Source organism: Carettochelys insculpta, chromosome 7, assembly GCF_033958435.1.
Source record: "Carettochelys insculpta isolate YL-2023 chromosome 7, ASM3395843v1, whole genome shotgun sequence".
Classification (NCBI taxonomy): Eukaryota; Metazoa; Chordata; order Testudines; family Carettochelyidae; genus Carettochelys; species Carettochelys insculpta.
This window is the reverse complement of record NC_134143.1, coordinates 7447507-7467613: the sequence shown is the minus strand read 5'-3', so window position 1 is coordinate 7467613 and position 20107 is coordinate 7447507. Positions and strand designations below refer to the sequence as shown.

General features: G+C 45.1%; 1 protein-coding gene across 4 annotated transcripts in view; it reads left to right on the top strand.

The window, feature by feature from the left end:
• Positions 1-20107, top strand: part of MARCHF8 (membrane associated ring-CH-type finger 8) — a 155304-nt gene that overhangs the window by 89695 nt on the left and 45502 nt on the right. For all 4 annotated transcript variants that reach the window (XM_074999871.1, XM_074999868.1, XM_074999869.1 and 1 more), the window contains one exon: positions 19591-19641. In XM_074999871.1, the coding sequence (XP_074855972.1) occupies positions 19591-19641 (51 nt within the window). The remainder of the gene's footprint in view (positions 1-19590; positions 19642-20107) is intronic.

The window sequence follows — 20107 nt, the reverse complement described above, 5'->3', positions numbered from 1 at the left end:
TCTATAAGGTGCCACAGAACCCTTCGTTACTGTTACCTATCAGAGAAGATTAAAAGAATTGGGTTTGTTTTGTCTAGTAGAGAGAGAGCTGAGAGGGCACATAACAGCAGCTTTCAAGTATCTAAAAAGGTGTTACAATGAGGAGGGAGAAAAATTTTTCTTCTCAGCCTTTGATGATGGGACAAGAAGCAATAGGCTTAAATAGCAGCAAGGGAGGATTAGGGTGGACATTACTTTAAAAAAAAATTCCTAACTTATCAGTGTGGTTAAGTACTGGAATGAATTGCCTGGGGTGGTTGTAGAATCTCTATCATTGCTGATATTTAAGAACAGGTTGTAGAAATATCTAAGATGGTTCTTGGTCCTGCCACGAGGGCAGGGGATTCGACTTGATGACCTGGTGAGGTCTCTTCCAGCTCTAGTGTTTTATGGAAACAGTTCCATACCTTCGTGTACCTGTTGTTGTTTGTGATGTGTTGTTAATGTCTGTTCCAATGCCACCCTCCTGGCCCTCTGTCAGAGTAGCTGGCAAGAAAGAACTGAGGAGAGGGCGGATTGGCTGGGCTCAATACTGGGTGCCACGTAGGCCCCTGGAGCAACCCTGCAAGCACTGCTGCGGAGAATCTTCGGGCAACATGCATGAGCACATGCATACATCTCATTGGAATAGACAGGAACAACACATCTGGAAGAACAACAGTTATGAGAAGGTATGCAAACACTTTTCCTTTGGCCCAAGGGCTTTTCCCCATCACTTTTGAAGAGACTGTGACGAATAGTGGAGATGCTACAGTTTCTGAGAGGTAATGGGAGCCTGTTATGCACCCTAAATATATGTATTAACAATCTTAATCCTCTAATTTAGAAACAAAATAATGGTGTATGGTACAATATAGCAATGACTGCAATAAAGGTATTGACTGAATTATGAGAACCTGGCTGTTTTTCTTGACTTTTAGAATCATTTTAAAGCCCAATAGTCAAAAGCAGATCATACAAACTAATATACAGTATTTGGAGTTTGAAAAAGGCTGGTCTATGATGTTATGTGGCAAACAACTGGTCTTGCTAAAAGCTATAAGGAATGAAATATAGGAGATTTACTGCAAATACACGATTTATTTATTACTCATTCCCTCCAGGAAATACTTTTTAGAAAATGCTGTGTCAACTTATTTGCAAGAATGAATTCCATTGCCCTAGAGGCCATTAAGCACTCTGACAGCTGCAAGTTGTTTGAGCTTTAATACAAATAAATGAGCTAGACACAAGGCCAGCTAAGTTAATTGCTTAATTTTCCTAGTTTTTATTTGCATTTTCAAGGTAATTCATATGTGTCTGAAATGAAAATCTCGAACATATTGAATAAGATTTACTGAAACTGGAGCATGAGAGCTTAAAAGGGTAGTGAGATAAAACTTGTTCAGTTTGATGGATAAGCAGCAATTCCGATAAACAACTGGCTCAGAATTTCAAGTACAAACTATGGTAGTTCCCAGGTTGTCATGCTAAATATATAATTCTCCTCTTCAACTCATCAATCATTTAGCTCGCTTGGATTCACTGAAACTGCTGCCATCAGCACCTACCTGTCTTTAGAGACTGTCTCAAAGGCACCCAAAATGATCAGCATCGTACATCTAGTATGTAATGATTCAGGCTTCATAAGCAAAATGGCCTCCAAGAAGTGGGCCACGCACAATGGTGCTGAGGGTTCGGCATAAAGCCCATATCTAAATCTTTGTACATTGCGAGAGGGGGAAGACCCCTATGAACACATGTTAAATGGTTACTGGTAACATGGACTTTTGCCATTTTACCCCTCAGCAGCTCATCAAATTAATAAATGTATCAACAAATAAGTCTGAGTGAGAAGTGGTGCATGAGGAATCCCTGCTTTACACACACAGCTATCAGTAGACGGATGGAACTAGCTGTCCATCCACCTCATTTGTTAGAGCAAGAGCAGCGATGGGATTGGAGAAAAGAAATTCCTTGTATGTGCCTGGTTGGGACAGTAGTAGTGCTGGATCTTGCTGACGGTTTGAGGTGGAGTCCTGTTACTGTCCAGCCATCTTCAGGGAGGTCAGTGCCTCATCTTTTCCCATCAGTTCTTGCCATTGTGGATGCAGATTCTTCTCTATCACCCCCCAGTTTTACATAGATATATAAGCTCCTGATTTTACCCTGCTAAAAATGAGAGCGGAGCCAGGCCCCACGCATGGAAGGAAACAAAATAACTTTGAAAAGATGAATAACTCATTCATCAAATAATGAAGTAATCAGTTTGCAAACCTGTAGGAATAAAAAGGTGATAAGAAACAGCATGGATTTGTGAAGAGCAAATAACATCAAGCAAATCTGATAGCTTTTTGGCATAATAACAAGCCTCGTGGATAAGACTGAAATGGTAGATGTGATATATCTAGACTTTAGTAAGACATTTCGTACAGTCTCTTACTCTCACAGACCTTGAGAGGGAGGCCAATCCTCACCTACGGACAGCCTGCCAACCTGAAACCAATTCTCACCAGCAACTATAGACCACACCACAGTGACTCTAAACTCGAAACCAATCCCTTCAACAAACCTCGGTACCAACTCTGCTCACTACACCAGTGACATCATCACAGGACCTAACATCAACCACACCATCAGGGGCTCTTTCACCTACACATCTACCAATATAATGAATGCCATCATGTGCCAGCAGTGCCCCACTGCAATTTATATTGGCTAAACTGGACAGTCTCTGCATAGAAGAATAAACGGGCACAAATTAGGTATCAAGAATGGTAACGTACAAAAACGTGTAGGAGAGCACTTCAATCTCACTGGACACTGAGTGACAGATTTAAAAGTAGCCATCCTGCAACAAAAAATTTCAAAAGCAGACTCCAAAGAGAAACTGCAAAGCTGCAATTCATTTGCAAATTTGACACTATCAACCATACATGGAACAGAAACTGGGAGTGGCTGGCTAATTATAAATGTAGTTTCTCCTCTCTTGATGTTCACAAGCCCACATTAACTGCTGACAATGGGCCACATCCTGCGTGACTGAACTGACGTTGTCAGCTCTGGCCTTCCTCTTGCCTGGGACTTCCTCCTTTTCATAAGCCCATATATATGAACCCCCACTCATGCATCTGATGAAGCGGGTCTTTGACCACAAAAGCTTATGCTCCAAAATATCTGTTAGTCTGTAAGGTGCCACAGGACTTCCTGTTTTAGAAGAAACATACTAACTCAGCTACCCCTCTGATACTAGTTTCTCATGACTTTCTCATTAACAAAGTAGGGGAATACAACCTAGATGGAGCTACTGTAAAATGGGTGCATAACTGGTTGGATTGTTGTTCCCGGAGGGTGGTTATTAATGGTTCACAGACATGCTGGAAGGGCATAATGTGAGAGGTCCTTCAGGGATCAGTTCTGGGTCTGGTTCCGTTCAGTATTTTCAGCAACAATTTAGATATGGCATAGAGAGAATGCTTACAAAGTGTGCAGACCATACCAGGCTGGGAGCGGTTGCAAGTGCATTGGAGGATAGGATTATACTTCAAAATGATCTGGACAAACTGGTGATGTAGTGTCTGAGGTAAATAGGATGAAGTTCAGTAAGGACAAATGCAAAGTGCCCCACTTAAGAAGGAACACTCAGTTGCACACATACAAAATTGGAAGTGACTGCCTAGGAAGGAGTACTGTGAAATAGATTTGGGGACATAGTGGACCACAAGCTAAATAGGAGCCAAGTGTGACGCTGTTGCAAAAAAATCAGTCATCGTTCTGGGATATATTAGCAGGAGTGCTATAAGCAAGACATGAGAAGTCATTCTTCTGCTCTGCTCTGTGCTGATTAGGCCTCAACTGGAGTATTGTGTCCAGTTCTGGACTCCACATTTTAGGCACTGGAGAGTTCAGAGAACAGCAGCAAAAATGATTAAAGGTCTAGAGAACATGGACTATAAGCAAGATGGAAAGATTTGGGATCATTTCGTCTGGAAAGAGAAGACTGAGAGGGGACATAACAGCTTTCAAGTGCCTAAAAGGTTGTTGCAAGGAGGAGGGAGAAAAATTATTCTCTTTTAACAACTGAGGATAGGAGAAAAAACAATGGGGTTTAAATGGCAGTAAGGGAGGTTTAGACTGAGCATTAGGAATAAACTTCCTAAGTGTCAGGGTGGTTAAGCACTGGAATAAATTGTCTAATCAGGTTGCAGAATCTCCATCACAGGAGACTTTTAACAGCAGGTTAGACAAACGCCTCTCAGGGATGGTCGAGACCGTGTTTGGTCCTGCCATAAGTGCTGAGGACTGGACTTGAAGATCTCTTGAGATTCCTTCCAGTTCTATTATTCTGTGCTCTAACCCTGTCTCCTGCATGCTATGAGCCACTTGTTCCCCGGAAACCGCATAGCAGCAGCCTGCATTCTAATTATCCATCCCAGAACACTGGCTGCAATAGTTCCACTTTCTTTCTTACCACAGGGGTGGCTGACACCACAGCAGTTCCTGCATCTGTCTGCATGCTGTGGTAAACATACGTTGTTAATCATCAGGCAGGACAATCCCTACTGTACAAAATAATAAGGCAGTTCCTGTCATGCCTTTCTCTTTTTAAAAAGGCCATTAAACTGCACAGCTTCCTGTGTTTTTTAGAAAGTTAATTTGTTTGGGTAAATATTCGTTTGACACCTGAATTTCCTGGGTAATTAATTAGCTTGGAATTCACTGTGATTTTTATTAAGATTCCTCACTTCACTGCTCCTGTTTTCTTGTGATTAACAATTTTATGTCTCAGCAGGTTCTTGTGCTGGTGTAATTGCAAAATTACACTTGAAAACAGGATTTTACATTTTCTCTTAAATTAGTTTCTGTTCCTCCCCAAAACAGTGTTTTACTGTTTGTTTGTTTTTTAAAATTCAGTGTGATTCTCTTGATATTTTTCAACATTAGTCCCCTTTAACTTTCTCCCAAATGATTGACCTAGAAACATGCTAAATATGTGCTTAAAAACATCTCTGAACATTACAAACCAGATTTTCAGAGAGACTTCAGTCCAGCCTTTCGCTGTGTGCGGGACAGAATCTCTGGGCCCTGTTTATCCGTGCCTGCACATACAGTAATTGACACCATTAGGAAGTGGCTATACAATGCCTCCTGATCAAAATAAGAGTGCATTGCACCTACTTTGCCTCAAAGCAGGTCAGCCAGAATCTCGATTCCTAATACGTAGATCAGGTGTTTTCCAAGTGTGACCCATGAAGCACTGATGGTCTACTGAGCGCTTGCTAGCAGTTTTATACAACTCGCTGGTCATCACATGATGCTGACCTTTCTTCCTTGCTCCTTTTTGCTTTAAACACCACTAAAAATCTTAAATACAAGCACAACCGACATGGGAAAAATACACAAAAGAGCAGCACAGGGCTGTCGTGTATATGTGGGCCAGGTGGCATTGCACATGGGAGAGAAGGTAATGTGGTAGATGCTGTCTATTAAGATGGGGGGAAAAGTGAGAGAATGCATGATCGTGGTCTGGTTGAAGTTTGGGAGTGATGCTGAGCAATAGTGTAATATGTAGGCATATATTCCACTCATTAATTTATCCACAGAATTTATACCCCCATGTTTTATCCTTTACCAGGACAGATTGAACCTCTCTCATCTGGAATGCTCTTGTCCAGCAAACTATGTAATCTGGCATGATTTTTAGTTAGCCAGATGGCCATTTATCATGGGTATGGTGAGGGCTTTTTCCTGCCAGAACGCCATGGAACAGCATTCTGGCACCTTTTTTCCTGGAGCAGCCATTTTTAAAAGGCAGCTGAGCAGCTCCAAGCTGCATGTGGCTCTTTAAAGAGTCATTTGCGGCTGCGGCTGCTGCTTCTGAGGCTGCCTTCCAGCTCCCGGTGTCCTGCTCGCTGAAACAGGACTCCATTTCATTGATTTAAACAAACCAATGAAACTGAATAATATTAGCAGCACAGCAGGGCGCTGGGAGCTGCCCCTGCTATGCTGCACACAGGAGAGCCAAAGGGAGCCACAGCAGCGGGGAAGGTAAGTGATCTTGGGTTTGCAGGGGATGGGGGAAGTTTAAGCCTGGAAGGAGAGTGGCAGTTTGGGGCTGCTGGGAGGTGAGGTTCAGGCCCTGTGCAGGGAGATTTGGGTCCCGCAGGGGGTGGTTTGGGCCCTGTAAGGGATGGGGCAAGGTTGGTGGTTGGCTTGGGCCCTGCTGCCAGGATGGGTCATTTGGCCTCTGTCACTGGGCGGGTGGCCAGCTACTCCTCCCTGCGCGGGCTGGCTTGGGCTCCACTGGGCAAGTGTGTTTAAGCTGCTGGGGACGGAGCAGCTTGGGCTCTGCATGGCGTGATTAAACCACCAGGGAGGTAATCTTGAGCTCCACCGAGGGGGGCAGCTTGGGTGAGATTGTGGTTCAGGGTAGGGAAGGGCGGTTTGGGGCTTGAGTTCCGCCACCTTTTTTTCCCTAGAAAAAAAAGCACTGGGTGTGGCCAAGTTTCCTGTGGCTCCATAAAGCTTGTTTCCATCCACCAGTCCTGGCTCTCAGTGTCCTGTGCTGTTGTTTAGCTGTAATTTGCCCTTAAATACCTTCTAAGAGCCCAGTCAGTGAGGTGCTTGAAAATATTGACCTCCTGTCATCAGGCAAATGCTCTCATCCAGCCCTGGTGAGGTCCCGAGGGTGCCAGACGAGAGAGGTTCAACCTGTAGCATGCAAAATAGTTCACCTTCTGGAGACTAACCGCATGTGTGGTGTTAGGCACACGCAAGGAGAGAGCATGCTTGGAAAATCTGGTGTCTTGAGGAATTTGAAATTGCTCGTTTCCTGGAGGGTTTTTACAACAGTGAAAGTTTAATATAGTTGGTGGTATTGCTTAGTGGCATGCTTTGGCATATTGATGTGTTTAATGTGCCGTGAGAATTACAGTTTTTACATTATATGTGATTACTTTCCAAAAGAGAGAGAGAATGTCGCCCCTTCCAGTCTCACAGAATTCCTGATTTATGCAGCATTGGATCTCTCTTGCCTGTGTATTTAACACAACATTGTGATTGGTAGTGCTGTTCTAAACACCCAGGGAAGCTTAGTGCAGAGTAATTCTGTTATAATAAAGGGGTGTATGTTTGAATTCTCTCCTTTGTAGTTCATACTACTTGTTCCCCCGGGGGAGGATTCATTCTCAGAGTAGCATCATAAAGAAGCGCCTCCAGGTTAGGCAGGCTGTCTGGCAGAACAGATAAGAGCATCTGTGGAACTTCCTTGGACAAGCGAACACTTAGCAGTTGAATTCCTTTGTATTAACTAGCCACATACATGTGCACACATCAAAACTGCCGCTGAATGTAGTGATGGAGAAATGTAACTGATCAACAGTCCTGGAAACTGTGTGCAGCGGTGTTGTAGCCATGTCAGAAACTGGAGTTCTGATTTATCCCTGGAAAAGGCAACATCAGTGCAGCCCTGGGGGAAGCTGGGGCCTAGTTCTCGGCTGAGGGCTCAGGGAAGGGGCTTGCCATTTCCCAGAAGGCTCTGAAGCGCGCAGGTTACCCAGATTCATGTGAAACTCTTGCACACCATCTGGCAGGAAAATAGACTGTCACAAAATAAAGGGAAGCTGTATTTTGGGGGAAGTGAGGGGGATGCAAATCCAAAGCTGTGGTGAATAGGGGGCCTGTTGTGGACAACGTTGACACAGCTTGGCGCAGTCCCCACTTGGTGTTCAGCAGTTGGTTGTGAGTGAAGCCGGTAGGGGCTGGACAGATCCAGGTCACTTTTCTCAATTCTGGGCCTCTAAGTGGAGCTGCCAACTTTCAAATGTGCCAGGGAGGGGGTGTCCAGGCCCCACCCTTACATCACCTCTTCCGAGAAGGCTCTTGCCCCCCTCTTCCCATTTCTGCCTCCTCCCCTGAGCACACCACTCTTGCTCCTCCCAACCACGTGACACTGAGCATGTTGATCAGCCCATTCAGGGATGCCATGGCAAGCAAGGAAGGAACGCCGGCTTAGGAAAGGGATTTCGTGACTACAGGCCCTGTTACTCTGAAGAAAGCACTAGACGGTTACAGATCTTCATAAAATAGCAGTTCTGAGGTTTTTCTCCTCCGTCCCTGGTAGTTTTGATGCATGCATATGTATGTGGTTAGTTAATGCAAAGGAATCAAACTGCAAAGAGTTTGCATGTCCAGGAAAGCTCTATAGGTGCTCTTCTTTCTTCTGCCAGACACCTGTTCTGTGTGTCCAAGGGCTGGTAAGCAAGTTAGGCTAGAGGCAGAGCCCCCGGTGCCTTATTTCTCTCCAGCCCCAGCATCTGGTGTGTGGCAGTGTATGACACCCTTCTCAGAGAAGCCCTCCCTTAACCCCATCTCTCAGCCTGTTTGTCTTGTAACCCTGCCAGGAAATTCCATTCCCATTGATGTGAGTTTCACATGGGGGGAAAATGATGTCTGCTGTGGAGGGGCAGTCCTTGAGATTCATTCAGAGATGATGATCTGTGGTAGCGATCATATGAATAGTCATTTCTGAGGTGGCCCACAGCCCACCCTAGGAGGCAGTTTCTGGAATTGACTGACCTTGTCCAGGTCAGATTGGCTTTTCAACACCGAACACAAAATGGAAAACGGGGCACAAAAAAATGGAGGTCACAAAACAAAAGGGAGACAGCTTGATACAGACGTCCTCCCATGTCACAAATATTGTACCTGCAGTTGGCACCTGGGGGCAAAGTCAGACTTATACCCATAATCTTGTGGTGAGAACTAGGCCTACAACTAGGCATATATGCTAAATCTGATCTCTTTACCTTTAGAATGAGTGGAGTTTATTACAGCCTAATATCTGATGTCCACCATCGCCCAAGGCAATGTTTGAAAAACCATCAGGTGCAAAGCAGGCCATCTTCCCACCTTCTGGCATAGCAGCTGTTAGTTCATATATTAGCTAGCTTGGTATGTGACCCATCTTTTGTGCTCTTTAGTCCCATCAAAGCTTTCTGATGATGCTCTGGGATCCTAAAGCAAGTCTATGCCCAGAAGACAGGATATGAAGTGCTAATTTCTCCTGAGGTAATAAAATGTTACATTCTATCAGGTCTCAACATCCTGTCCCAGGTAATACTGGGAGAACATTCTCTTCAAAGTGGAGAATTCATTGGCGTTGACAAAATGATGAAAATAATGCATTCATCTCTCCCCTCCTCCAACACCAGTTACACGCGATAATTTAATGCGTGTGCACGTATCGTCTTGTTTCCTGTTGTTCAGCCATAAGATGTGAGGTTTTTAAAAAAGCGGGCAAATACTTGATATGAAACATTCACAGGTCAAAAACTTGTAACCATCAGAAGTTTTTGAAAGTCAGGGGCCGTGTCTACACTAGCCAAAACCTTCGAAATGGCCATGCAAATGGCCATTTTGAAGTTTACTAATGAAGCGCTGAAATACATATTCAGCGCCTCATTAGCATGCGGGTGGCCACGGCACTTTGAAATTGACACGGCTCGCCGCCACCCGGCTCGTCCAGACGGGGCTTCTTTTCGAAAGGACCCTGGCTACTTCCAAGTCCCCTTATTCACTTCTCAGTAGCCGGGATCCTTTTGAAAAGGAGCCCCGTCTGGACGAGCCGCGCAGTGGCGAACCGCATCAATTTCAAAGTGCCGCGGCCACCTGCATGCTAATGAGGCGCTTGAATATGTATTTCAGCGCTTCATTAGTAAACTTCGAAATGGCCATTTGCATGGCCATTTCGAAATCTTTGGCTGGTGTAGACACAGCCAGGGACATTTGTGGAAGAGTTGTGATCGAATGGATTGATCATAGGACTTGGCATGAGGAGAACTCAATACTGCTCCTGCCGCAGACAACTTTCCTGTCTTTGGGTCATCACTTAACTCTCCAATGCCTTGGTTTCTTCATTTACCAAGTAGGGTTGATGTTACTAATGGAGTTGATGTACACTAGACCCCCGACTTATGCAGAGGTTGCGTTCTTGCGCAACCCTGCGTAAGCCAGATTTCACATAACTCAAGAGATCCAGGAAACTGACCCGCGCAGCACCTCTTGTCAGTTTCCTGTCTCCTCTGAGTGGCAGGCAGCTGAGAGCCTGGTTCTGGTCTGCCACCTGCTCACAGGAGACAGGAAACTGACCAGCGCTATTCCTGTGAGTGGAGGCAGCCAACAGTCAGGCTTGTCCTGTCTGACTCTGGCTGCCCCCACAGGAGCACTGGTCAGTTTCCATTCAGTTTCCTGGCTCGCTATGTGGCGGGCAGTCTGGAGCCAAGTGCCAGCTCCCTGCCACTCAGTTGCATTAACTCAGGATGTGTGCATCTTGAGTGCATGCATCTCAGAGTTCTACTGTACCCTACTTTGTACAACACATTGAGTTCCAAGAGTTAAAAATTCTTCACAAATGGAGCGTTCTATGTATGGATGTTCACTCATCCCTCGTTAAACGAGCACTTTACTTACGAGTACTCACTAAAACGAGGGACACGCATGCTCACCTTTGTTCACCAGACGAGTGAACCCCGCCCCCCCCCGCTAGTATGAGCCTTCCCTCCCTCCCCGCGGTTCCAGCCCACTGCACCCTGACCCGCCCCGCACACCCAACCACCATGGCCTCTGACCCTCCCGCCAGCTCTGCAGCCCCATCCCGCTGCAGCCTGGCACACGCACCCGCCGCACACCCAACCTGCTGCAGCCTGAACCCTGCCCTCCCGCCCCACAGACTCAACCCACCGCCAGGTTTTAACCCTCCCTCCCGCTCATAGCCCCAAACTGCCCCCAGCCTTTAACCTACCCCAACCTCCCCACTCCCCAACCCAAGGTCCACTTGCCTTTCAAAAGCAGCGCCACATGCTGCCGCTCCTTTGTCGAGTTAGGAGCACTAGGAACCCATCAGAGACTTTTACATGTATTTTTATGGGAATTTTGTGTCCGTATTATGAGTTTTCACCTATGAGCAGAAAGATGGGAACCAATTGCGCTCGTATAGCAAGGGACGAGTGTATTTATTTGAATGATTCTGTGATGGCCCCAAAAATCTGTTGTTTTAAACCTATTATAAAATAAAAATTTAGGTGAAGGACTCTCTCCAAAAATTGTCCAGGCATATTGTAGCTGAGGCTGTGTCAGTGTTGGATAAAATGTCAATGCATGCTTAAGTTGCCATTATGGAAAGGTAACCAGATGCAGATAACTAATTTGTGGTCTCCTCACCTCAAAAAAGATATATTGGCATTAGAAAAGGTTCAGAAAAGGGCGACTAAGATGATTAGGGGTTTGGAACGGGTCCCATATGGGGAGAGGCTAGAGAGACTGGGACTTTTCAGTCTGGAAGAGAGGCGTTTGAGGGGCGATATGATAGAGGTATATAAAATCATGAATGGTGTGGAGAAAGTGAATATAGAAAAATTATTTACCTTTTCCCATAATACAAGAACTAGGGGACACCAAATAAAATTGATGGGTAGTAGGTTCAAAACTAATAAAAGGAAATTTTTCTTCACACAGCGTACAGTCAACCTGTGGAACTCCTTGCCAGAGGAGGCTGTGAAGGCCAGGACTCTATTAGGGTTTAAAAAAGAGCTCGATAAATTTTTGCAGGTTAGGTCCATAAATGGCTATTAGCCAGGGGTAAAGTGTGGTGCCCTAGCCTTCAGTACAAGGGCAGGAGATGGATGGCAGGAGATAAATCACTTGATCATTGTCTTCTGTTCTCCTTGTCTGGGGCACCTGGCATTGGCCACCGTCGGCAGACGGGATCCTGGGCTGGATGGACCTTTGGTCTGACCCAGTATGGCCGTTCTTATGTTAACTATATTAAAATAACATTAGGATTTCAGGCGTAAAGCCTCAAGTAAGCATTTCAGTGTCAAGCTTGTTCCAGAACTAGTTATCTCAGCCCTTCCAGGTCTACATGTTAGTAAGGCAACATGTAGAAGTGGTTGCTTTAACAAACACTTGCCTTGTGGGAACCTTTTAAAGCGTAACTCTGACACTGGGCACCTCTATAAAGAGAACATTGAAATGAAGCTGTTTCTTTTGAGTACAATCTTGAATTATTCCCCTACTTTGCTATTAATTAATTATTAGTCAGAGCATTTCTCCCACACAGGCCCTGTTGTTTTCTTTTACTTGATCCTGCACTGAGGAGCCTGCTGTTTCATCCCAGCCAGGCTGTGGAAGTAATTGTGGTGTTGCAGGTTCCAAAGCACGGCACTAAGAGTTCATGTGCGATGGTTGGTTGTCTGTTGAGATCTGACAGCATTCTCCCCATTGTCCAACACATAAAGAAAGATCAGGGGAGGGGATGGGGACAGTGAACGTGCTGCTGTCCTGAGAGAAGCCAGCAGAGTAATCAAGGGGAAGTGGGAACAAGAGATGGGGAGAGCTAGAGGGAAGGCATCAGGAGGGATTCAGGTTTGGAGAAGGGAGCCTAGTGGTGGTTGGTGGCTGCACTCTTTGTGTACACGCTATTTTCTTTGTCTCAGTCCTCTAGAGCCAGTGCCCAACTGAGATCTCAGAGAAGCAGCTGGCTTTGGCTGGAGAGAGGCTTCCACTAAGACCCGCTGCATTTGCTGTTAAACTATCTGAAATTCACACGGGCACTTTCTCATGCTCCTCTACTAACATCATATATGCCATCATGTGCCAACAATGCCCAGATGCTTTGTATATTGGACAGACTTCTAACTCCCTTAGACAAAGGGTTAATGGGCACAAAACAGACATCAAAACACTCCAGATCCACAAACCAGTTAGTCAACATTTTAATGGAATGGGGCATTCTGTCAATGACCTCAAGGTATGTGTGTTACTGAAAAAGAATTTTTGCACCGTTCTTCAAAGGGAAGCAGCCGAGCTGGCTTTTATATTCAAATTCGGCACATTAACACATGGTTTAAACCGGGATGGTAACTTTCTGAGTCACTATAGGGGCTTGTCTTCATACTTGGCTTAATGTAATTCTTGACCTTCCCCCCTCCCCACCCCTACACTCTGATTTGCTCACCTTGATTATCTTTATCTGATTTGTCCACCTTGCTTACTGTTTTTGGTTCTCTGTGCTTGAAATATTGAGTCTGTTCTGGTCTGGCTCTGGTCTGAAGAAGTGGGTCTGTCCCACGAAAGCTCACCCAATAAACTATTTTGCTGGTCTTTAAAGTGCTACTTGACTGCTTTTTGTTTTGAAATTCTAGTGTGTGCCTGCCCCCTGGCTTCAGTAAAGCAGGACGGATTTCGAAGGGCAGGATTCTGTTATCCCTCAGAAAAGAGCTGACCTGGCCTAGAGAGAAAACTCGTGCTCCTCAGCTGGTGGCAGTTGTACAGGGAACAATCAGCAGATGCTGTATTTGCCTTTACCTAATGCTTTTCCAGGAGGAAGCAAGAGCTGTTCAGAGATGTAATCGCCAGACTGGAGCCCGTCTTGCTACAGGAGAAAAGGGCCCTATAAAAGTCATTCTCACTTTTCCATTCACTGCATGATAGTGTTCAGTTGACAGCATTTTAGTCTTCACTGGTGACAATTTTAACTTGAGCACAATCCAAATGATTCAACGATGAGTGTCCTACAAAAAGATGTATTTGCTCGGAGCGGAGCAATCCTGTATTATTTTGTTTTTCCTTGTAACTAATTATCAGCTTAACATTTATTTTCCTCTCAGCTACAGTGGTTGCCATTTAAAGTCAGTCCTCAACAGTTATTTCTGTGGTATCACAGCCATTTTCTATTTTAATGATGGAGAAACACAGCAGTTCTTTCATACACTGCTGTGCAGTAAATGCCAGCTCTTTAATGGCTCCTGCTGTGCTTTTTCTTAGTGATTAGATTTTTATCATTTTATTTGGAAAAGAAAACCAAAGAGTACTGCTAATGTTATGAAATCTCTTATTTAGAGGTGCTTCTCTTGCTGTTTAATGATCATAATTCCCAGTTCCCAGCACTTTTGATAAACTGGGGAGAAAATGCTGTAGTCTCTTTGCAAGGAACAATTACTCAGTGGGGCCAACAGCCACTGAGGAAAGGTGGGAGGGCGTGGCTCTGTGCTCCCAGAAGGGGTGTGGCCAAGGGCGGGCAGTCCTTAGCACTGCCTGGACCACAGTGCGGGGCTTCCCTGTCCCTCTCCACCAGGAGCGCTGCTGTGGCATTTCAAAGGGCCCTGAAATGCTGGGCCTTGGGGCAGCTGTCCCCTGTCTACAGGCTTGCCATTACTCGAACATTCGTGAGTCAGCTGAATCCCACATGGTAAAGTGCAGGTTGGCTTTGGCAAAATGCTGCTTGTTTGCGTGTTTGTAACTATCTACCACGAAGAGGAGTGCACCAGAAAAACCACAAGTTTTTTGCAGAGGAGGGGACATGGAAGAAAAAATAAACTTCCGTTCAGTATCTCATAAGGATTTATCCATCTTGGGGAAATTCTGCAGTTTTACTATGGCTCCACATGCAACCATTGCAAAATTCCCCCCCGGAGTAAAGTATTCACTGGAGAGTTTTGTGAGGCTTTTTAACCTGTGCTTTTCCAATAATAATGGTACACACTTGGCTGGGTGGTTGAAGACTCCTAATGCTACACTCCCAGTACATAGAATCATAGAACACTAGGACTGGAAGGGACCTCGAGAGGCCATTGAGTCCACCCCCCTGCCCCAATGGCAGGACCAAGTACTGTCTGAACCATCCCTGATAGACATCTATCTAACCTGTTCTTAAATATCTCCAGGGATGGAGATTCCACAACCTCCCTTGGCAATTTATTCCACGGTTTGACCACCCTGACAGTTAGGAACTTTTTCCTAACGTCCAACCTAAACCTCCCTTGCTGCAGTTGAAGTCCATTGCCTCTTGTTCTATCCTCAGAGGCCAAGAAGAACAAGTTTTCTCCGTCCTCCTTATGACACCCTTTTAGATACCTGAAAACCGCTATCATGTCTCCCCTCAATCTTCTCTTTTCCAAACTAAAGAAGCCCAATTCTTTCAGCCTTTCTTCATAGGTCACATTCTCCAGACCTTTAATCATTCATGTTGCTCTTTTCTGGACCCTCTCTAATTTCTCCTCATCTTTCTTGAACTGCGGTGCCCAGAACTGGACACAATACTCCAGCTCAGGCCTAACCAGTGCAGAGTAGAGCGGGAGAATGACTTCTCGTGTCTTGTTCACAACACACCTGTTAATGCATCCTAGAATCATGTTTGCTTTTTTTGCAACAGCATCACACTGTTGACTCATATTTAGTTTGTGGTCCACTATAAGCCCTAGTCACTTTCTGCTGTACTCATTCCTAGGCAGTCTCTCCCCATTCTATATGTGTGAAACTGATTGTGCCTTCCCAGGTGGAGCACTTTGCATTTGTCCTTATTAAACTTCATCCTGTTTACCTCAGCCCATTTCTCCAATTTATCCAGATCCTTTTGAATTATGACCCTATCCTCCAAAGCAGTCGCAGCCCCTCCCAGCTTGGTATCGTCTGCAAACTTAATAAGTGTACTTTCTATGCCAATATCTAACTCGTTGATGAAGATATTGAACAGAACTGGTCCTAACACAGACCCCTGCGGAACCCCACTAGTTATACTTTCCCAGCAGGATTGAGAACCATTAATAACTACTCTCTGGGTACAGTTATCCAGCCAGTTATGCACCTACCTTTATAGTAGCCTCATCTAAATTGTATTTGCTTAGTTTTTTAATAAGAATATCATACAAGACCGTATCAAATGCTTTACTAAAGTGTAGGTATACCACATCTACCGTTTCTCCCCTATCCACAAGGCTCATTATCTGATCAAAGAAAGCTATCAGATTAGTTTGACATGATTTGTTCTTTACAAATCCATGCTGGCTGTTCCCTATCACCTTTACCACCTTCCAAGTGCTTGCAGATGATTTCTTTAATTACCTGCTCCATTATCGTTCCTGGCACTGAAGTTAAGCTGACTGGCCTGTAGTTTCCTGGGTTGTTCTTATTCCCCTTTTTATAGATGGGCACTATATTTGCCCTTTTCTAGTCTTCTGGAATCTTTCGTGTCTCCCATGAGTTTCCAAAGATGATAGATAAAGGCTCAGATACCTCTTCTATCAGCGCCTTGAGTATTCCAGGATGCATTTCATCAGGCCCTGGTGACTTGCAGACATCTCATTTTCCTAAGTGATCTTTAACTTGTTCTTTTTTTTATTTCAACTTCTAACCCTACCCCTTTCCCACTAGCATTCTCTATATTGGGCGTTCCTTCATCAGATTTCTCAGTGAAGACCGAAACAAAGAAGTCATTCAGCATCTCTGCCATTTCCAAGTTCCCTGTTCCTGTTTCTCCCTCCCCAGGTGTACCCCAGATGTTAGTTGCTGCTGCTTCTTCCTATTCAAGAGCTTCTAGGAATTCTAATCAGGAAAGGTAATGTGAGCAGCTGTGTCTTGGCTGCTCAGAGCATCCAGCAGGTAGAATCATAATCCCAGGAATTCAGCAGCAAGGCTAGGTTCTGTGGCAGGGGTTAGAGAAGGTTGTTCTCTACCACATTTATCACACTGTGCACATATGGTCCCTGCGCTTCATCCCATTCATTGTCTTCAGTACACCTGAAGAAGAGCGCTGTGTAATCTCAGAAGCTTGTGTCTCTCGCAGTTTTACTAGTCCAATAAAAGAGAGCACCTCCCCCACCTTGTCTGTCTCTCTTTCGACACAGACCTGCCTATGTTCTCACTAATGATTTCCTAATGTGGAACCTGCTGAGGGCAAAGAATAGAGTTGGGGGCAGTTTTGGGAGCTCATAGTTAGCAGCTAGAAGCCTTGGTTATTTCATTTTTGTCTTTACGGAATTTAAAATCCCAGACACAGTTTTTAGTCTGCCACTTGTGCTGAGTTGTGTGGTGCCCCAGACAGACTCTCCCTCTCATTCTTTCTCCCTAACAGTCATGATCATCCTTTACTTCACCTCCCACCCCATCACAAGGGAGGGAAGTGAGTATAACCCTACAGGCTGCGTAACTCTCCCCATGCTCACATGCTTGTCCCAGTCTTTCTTCGGTAGAGCTTGTGAGCAAAGTTCTTTCTTATTTTTCCATCTGTGTGCAGAATACATTTTATATACACTAAGGCTTGTGTGGATGTGCACCACCAATAGAAACACGCAGCTGGGCTGCACCTGAATCTCTCCTGGGCAGCTCTCCACCTACTCATCTTCCAGGAAGCACTGCTTGTGAGCTTCCCCCCAGTTTTGCAGCCTCATTCTTCCTTCCTCTGCCATCTCTAGCATCCCCAAATTTTCTCTGTTGCTATCATCACATTTCCTTCTGATGTGGTGAGGAGATTCAGCACCGGTTACATAACACAGTGCTTCCTGGCAATTGTGTAATCCAGGATTAGCTTCTCAAATACCGCAGGTGTTAGTTGCTGCTTCCTCTTCCTATTCAAGAGCTTCCAGGAGTTCTAATTTGCATTTAATAAAAGAACTTCTCTACCTCTTAAGTTCAGTCAGCAAATACAGCTCCCATTGACGTCAAAGGTGAATGAAGGCCAGTTACTCTTGGGCTGAATTTGACCCCTTGCTGATTTGAATTTGACCGTCGGGTACCTTGTAAAAGATCCCAGTCACTCGCTGGCACATTGTTGAAAGAATGTTTATTGCCATGCAAAGAGCAATGGCTCCTCTTTCCTGGTCTCCTGCATGCTACCTAGAGTATCATGTAGATCTTGGGGACCTGAATATGGAACTGAGCAGCTTCCTGCCCACTGCAGCCCCCAACTCTCCCCTTACTGTGAGGTCATGTCTCACTGCGGACAGCATGGGAGAGGAGCCATTTGTTGTCTCCCATGTCTGGCACATTGTTCCCATCTGGCTAGGAGGAGGGAAGACACAGGTGCTGGTATATAAAACAGCTCAGCTCTTGCTGATGAAAATTAGCTCCCTGCTCCTCCTTCCCATCTCCCAGCACAGAGCTTTTTGACTCATACTTGGCTTGTGCTCAAAGAGCAACCTCTTCGGGAGTTAGCTGGTGTTAGTGTGGGGTTGAAGCAGGCCTCTAACCTAACCTGCACTTGCTGAGGGCCTGATTTGACCTCACACTGGCTTAATGTGGAATTAGTTATTAAAAGTCACCTTAATGATAGCTGATCACAACTTGCACTCATGCATGTAGATTTCATGTCTGAGCTGATCTATGAGTAGCTGAAATTGACCCAATGTATTTTTATATATATATTTATATTTGTTTCCTTTCTTTTGGTACAGTATTTTGTCTCCCAGCAGCCTGAATGGACTGCATCAGAGCTGTCCGGTGTATTTCCTGTCCAAATCCCATTTATAGGTTATAAATGCGTCTCTTGGGGAGTGAAAAGTCACATAGTGAAAGGGAAGCCATTCGATCCCTAAAGAGCAAAGCAGCAGGGCACGCTCAGCATCTCTCTCACAGGGCCAGCAATTATGGAAGCAGGTGATAAATGTGCAATCTATTTGAGGGATCATCCCATACCAACACGTCAGATCTGAACATCGCCAAGCTTGAGGAAGTTGGACCCTGATTTGCACTCAAACTTTGTGGCTTGGCCTAATCACTGTTACTTTTCTAAAAGAAACATTTCCTTGTTGAATTCCATCCAAAATAAACATACAACTTCCTTGCCAGATAATCGGTTCTCGCAGTTCATCACCAGGGGAAGGGACATGCCAGTTCATACTTGGAACTTAATCATATTACATTTAGAAAGTGGAAAGGATGGATGGAAACTGGAGGTGCTCAGATACTGTTTGATGAGCACAGTATAAATACCTGAAGGTGTGATTGGCAGGTGAAGGAGGTAAAGAGGCTTCCTATTATATTCTCTACTGTACTCGGTTGTACACATACTTGTAGAGAGAAATGCACTGCCTGATGAAGGTGACTGAATAGAATAGGCATGTCTTCTGCAACTCCAGCTGTGCTGCTGTTTCTGTCTCTCTGTAGCTCGAAAGCTCATCTCTCCCACACCAGAATTGGTCCAGTAAAAGATGTTGCCTTATCCACCTTGTCTCTCAAATATCCTGAGACCAACAAAGCTGCAACAACACTGCAGGTGCGGTCTTCCCAGTGTGATAGTGCTTAATGCCCTGGGAGAAAAGGCATTGAAAAGGCTGTGGGTTTTTCATGTCCTGAAATGACATGGACATGATTTAGTCAGCAGGGTTTTGTGACATAACTGGGTGGGCTTTTTGAGTAAGGTCTGTAGATTTTTTCCTGCCGTGGTTTACAATTTTTCAGTGGATGTGGGGTGGGGTGGAGGTTCCTTTCCAAAGTATCTGCAATACAGAGCAATGACTTTGCTCTCATGTTCGGTGTCAATATTTCAATGTCTTAATATTCCCCAGCTGGTGCAAGTCTTAAACAGCTGAGTTCTGTATAGTAATACAGCCATTGTACAGAGATGAAAGGGCCCGAGCATATTCCCACAGGAGTTTGTGGCAAAACTCCAGTTGACTTTGGTAAGAGTAAAATGCTATAAATATCTTCTGCACTGAGATTTCTGCTGTTTATTTCAGCCTTACTACCTGCTTCAGCAATTCCCTGTCAGTCCAATGATCTTTTTCTTTTGCCTTTCAGAATGAGAAGGCTTTGGGGCATTCCATGAGCCGTTCCAGTAACATCTCCAAGGTACTGTATCTAACGGGTGACAGTCTGGTACGTTTGAATTTGTGAGGGTTTTGTTCTTTTCAAACGTGGGAGATACATTCCGTAGTGATGGATGGAAGATGCATTTACAGCGATGGTTAATAGTCCTGGATGAAAGACTCTGTCTAAATGTTTAGGACTGTGGATAATCTGTGCCTGTGACCTACCCAGGATACTGTCCAGACTAGTGAGTAACTGTTTCACCCCTGCCTTCTCACGTGGGTGACTTTAATGCTGCTTTGCTGCTGGAGTGCCCACGGTATGTAAGTCACTTCCAGCTGTGGCTGGGTGTACTTGCAGCCTGCCAGTAACACATGCACGCAATTTCACAAGCCTGGATTACCACAGGAGGATGCAACCATACATCTCAGTAGCCTGCCCTGCTCCACCTTGCTGCCTTCTCCCACCCCACTGCACTCTGATTCACAACGGGGACCCTTGCTGCCAT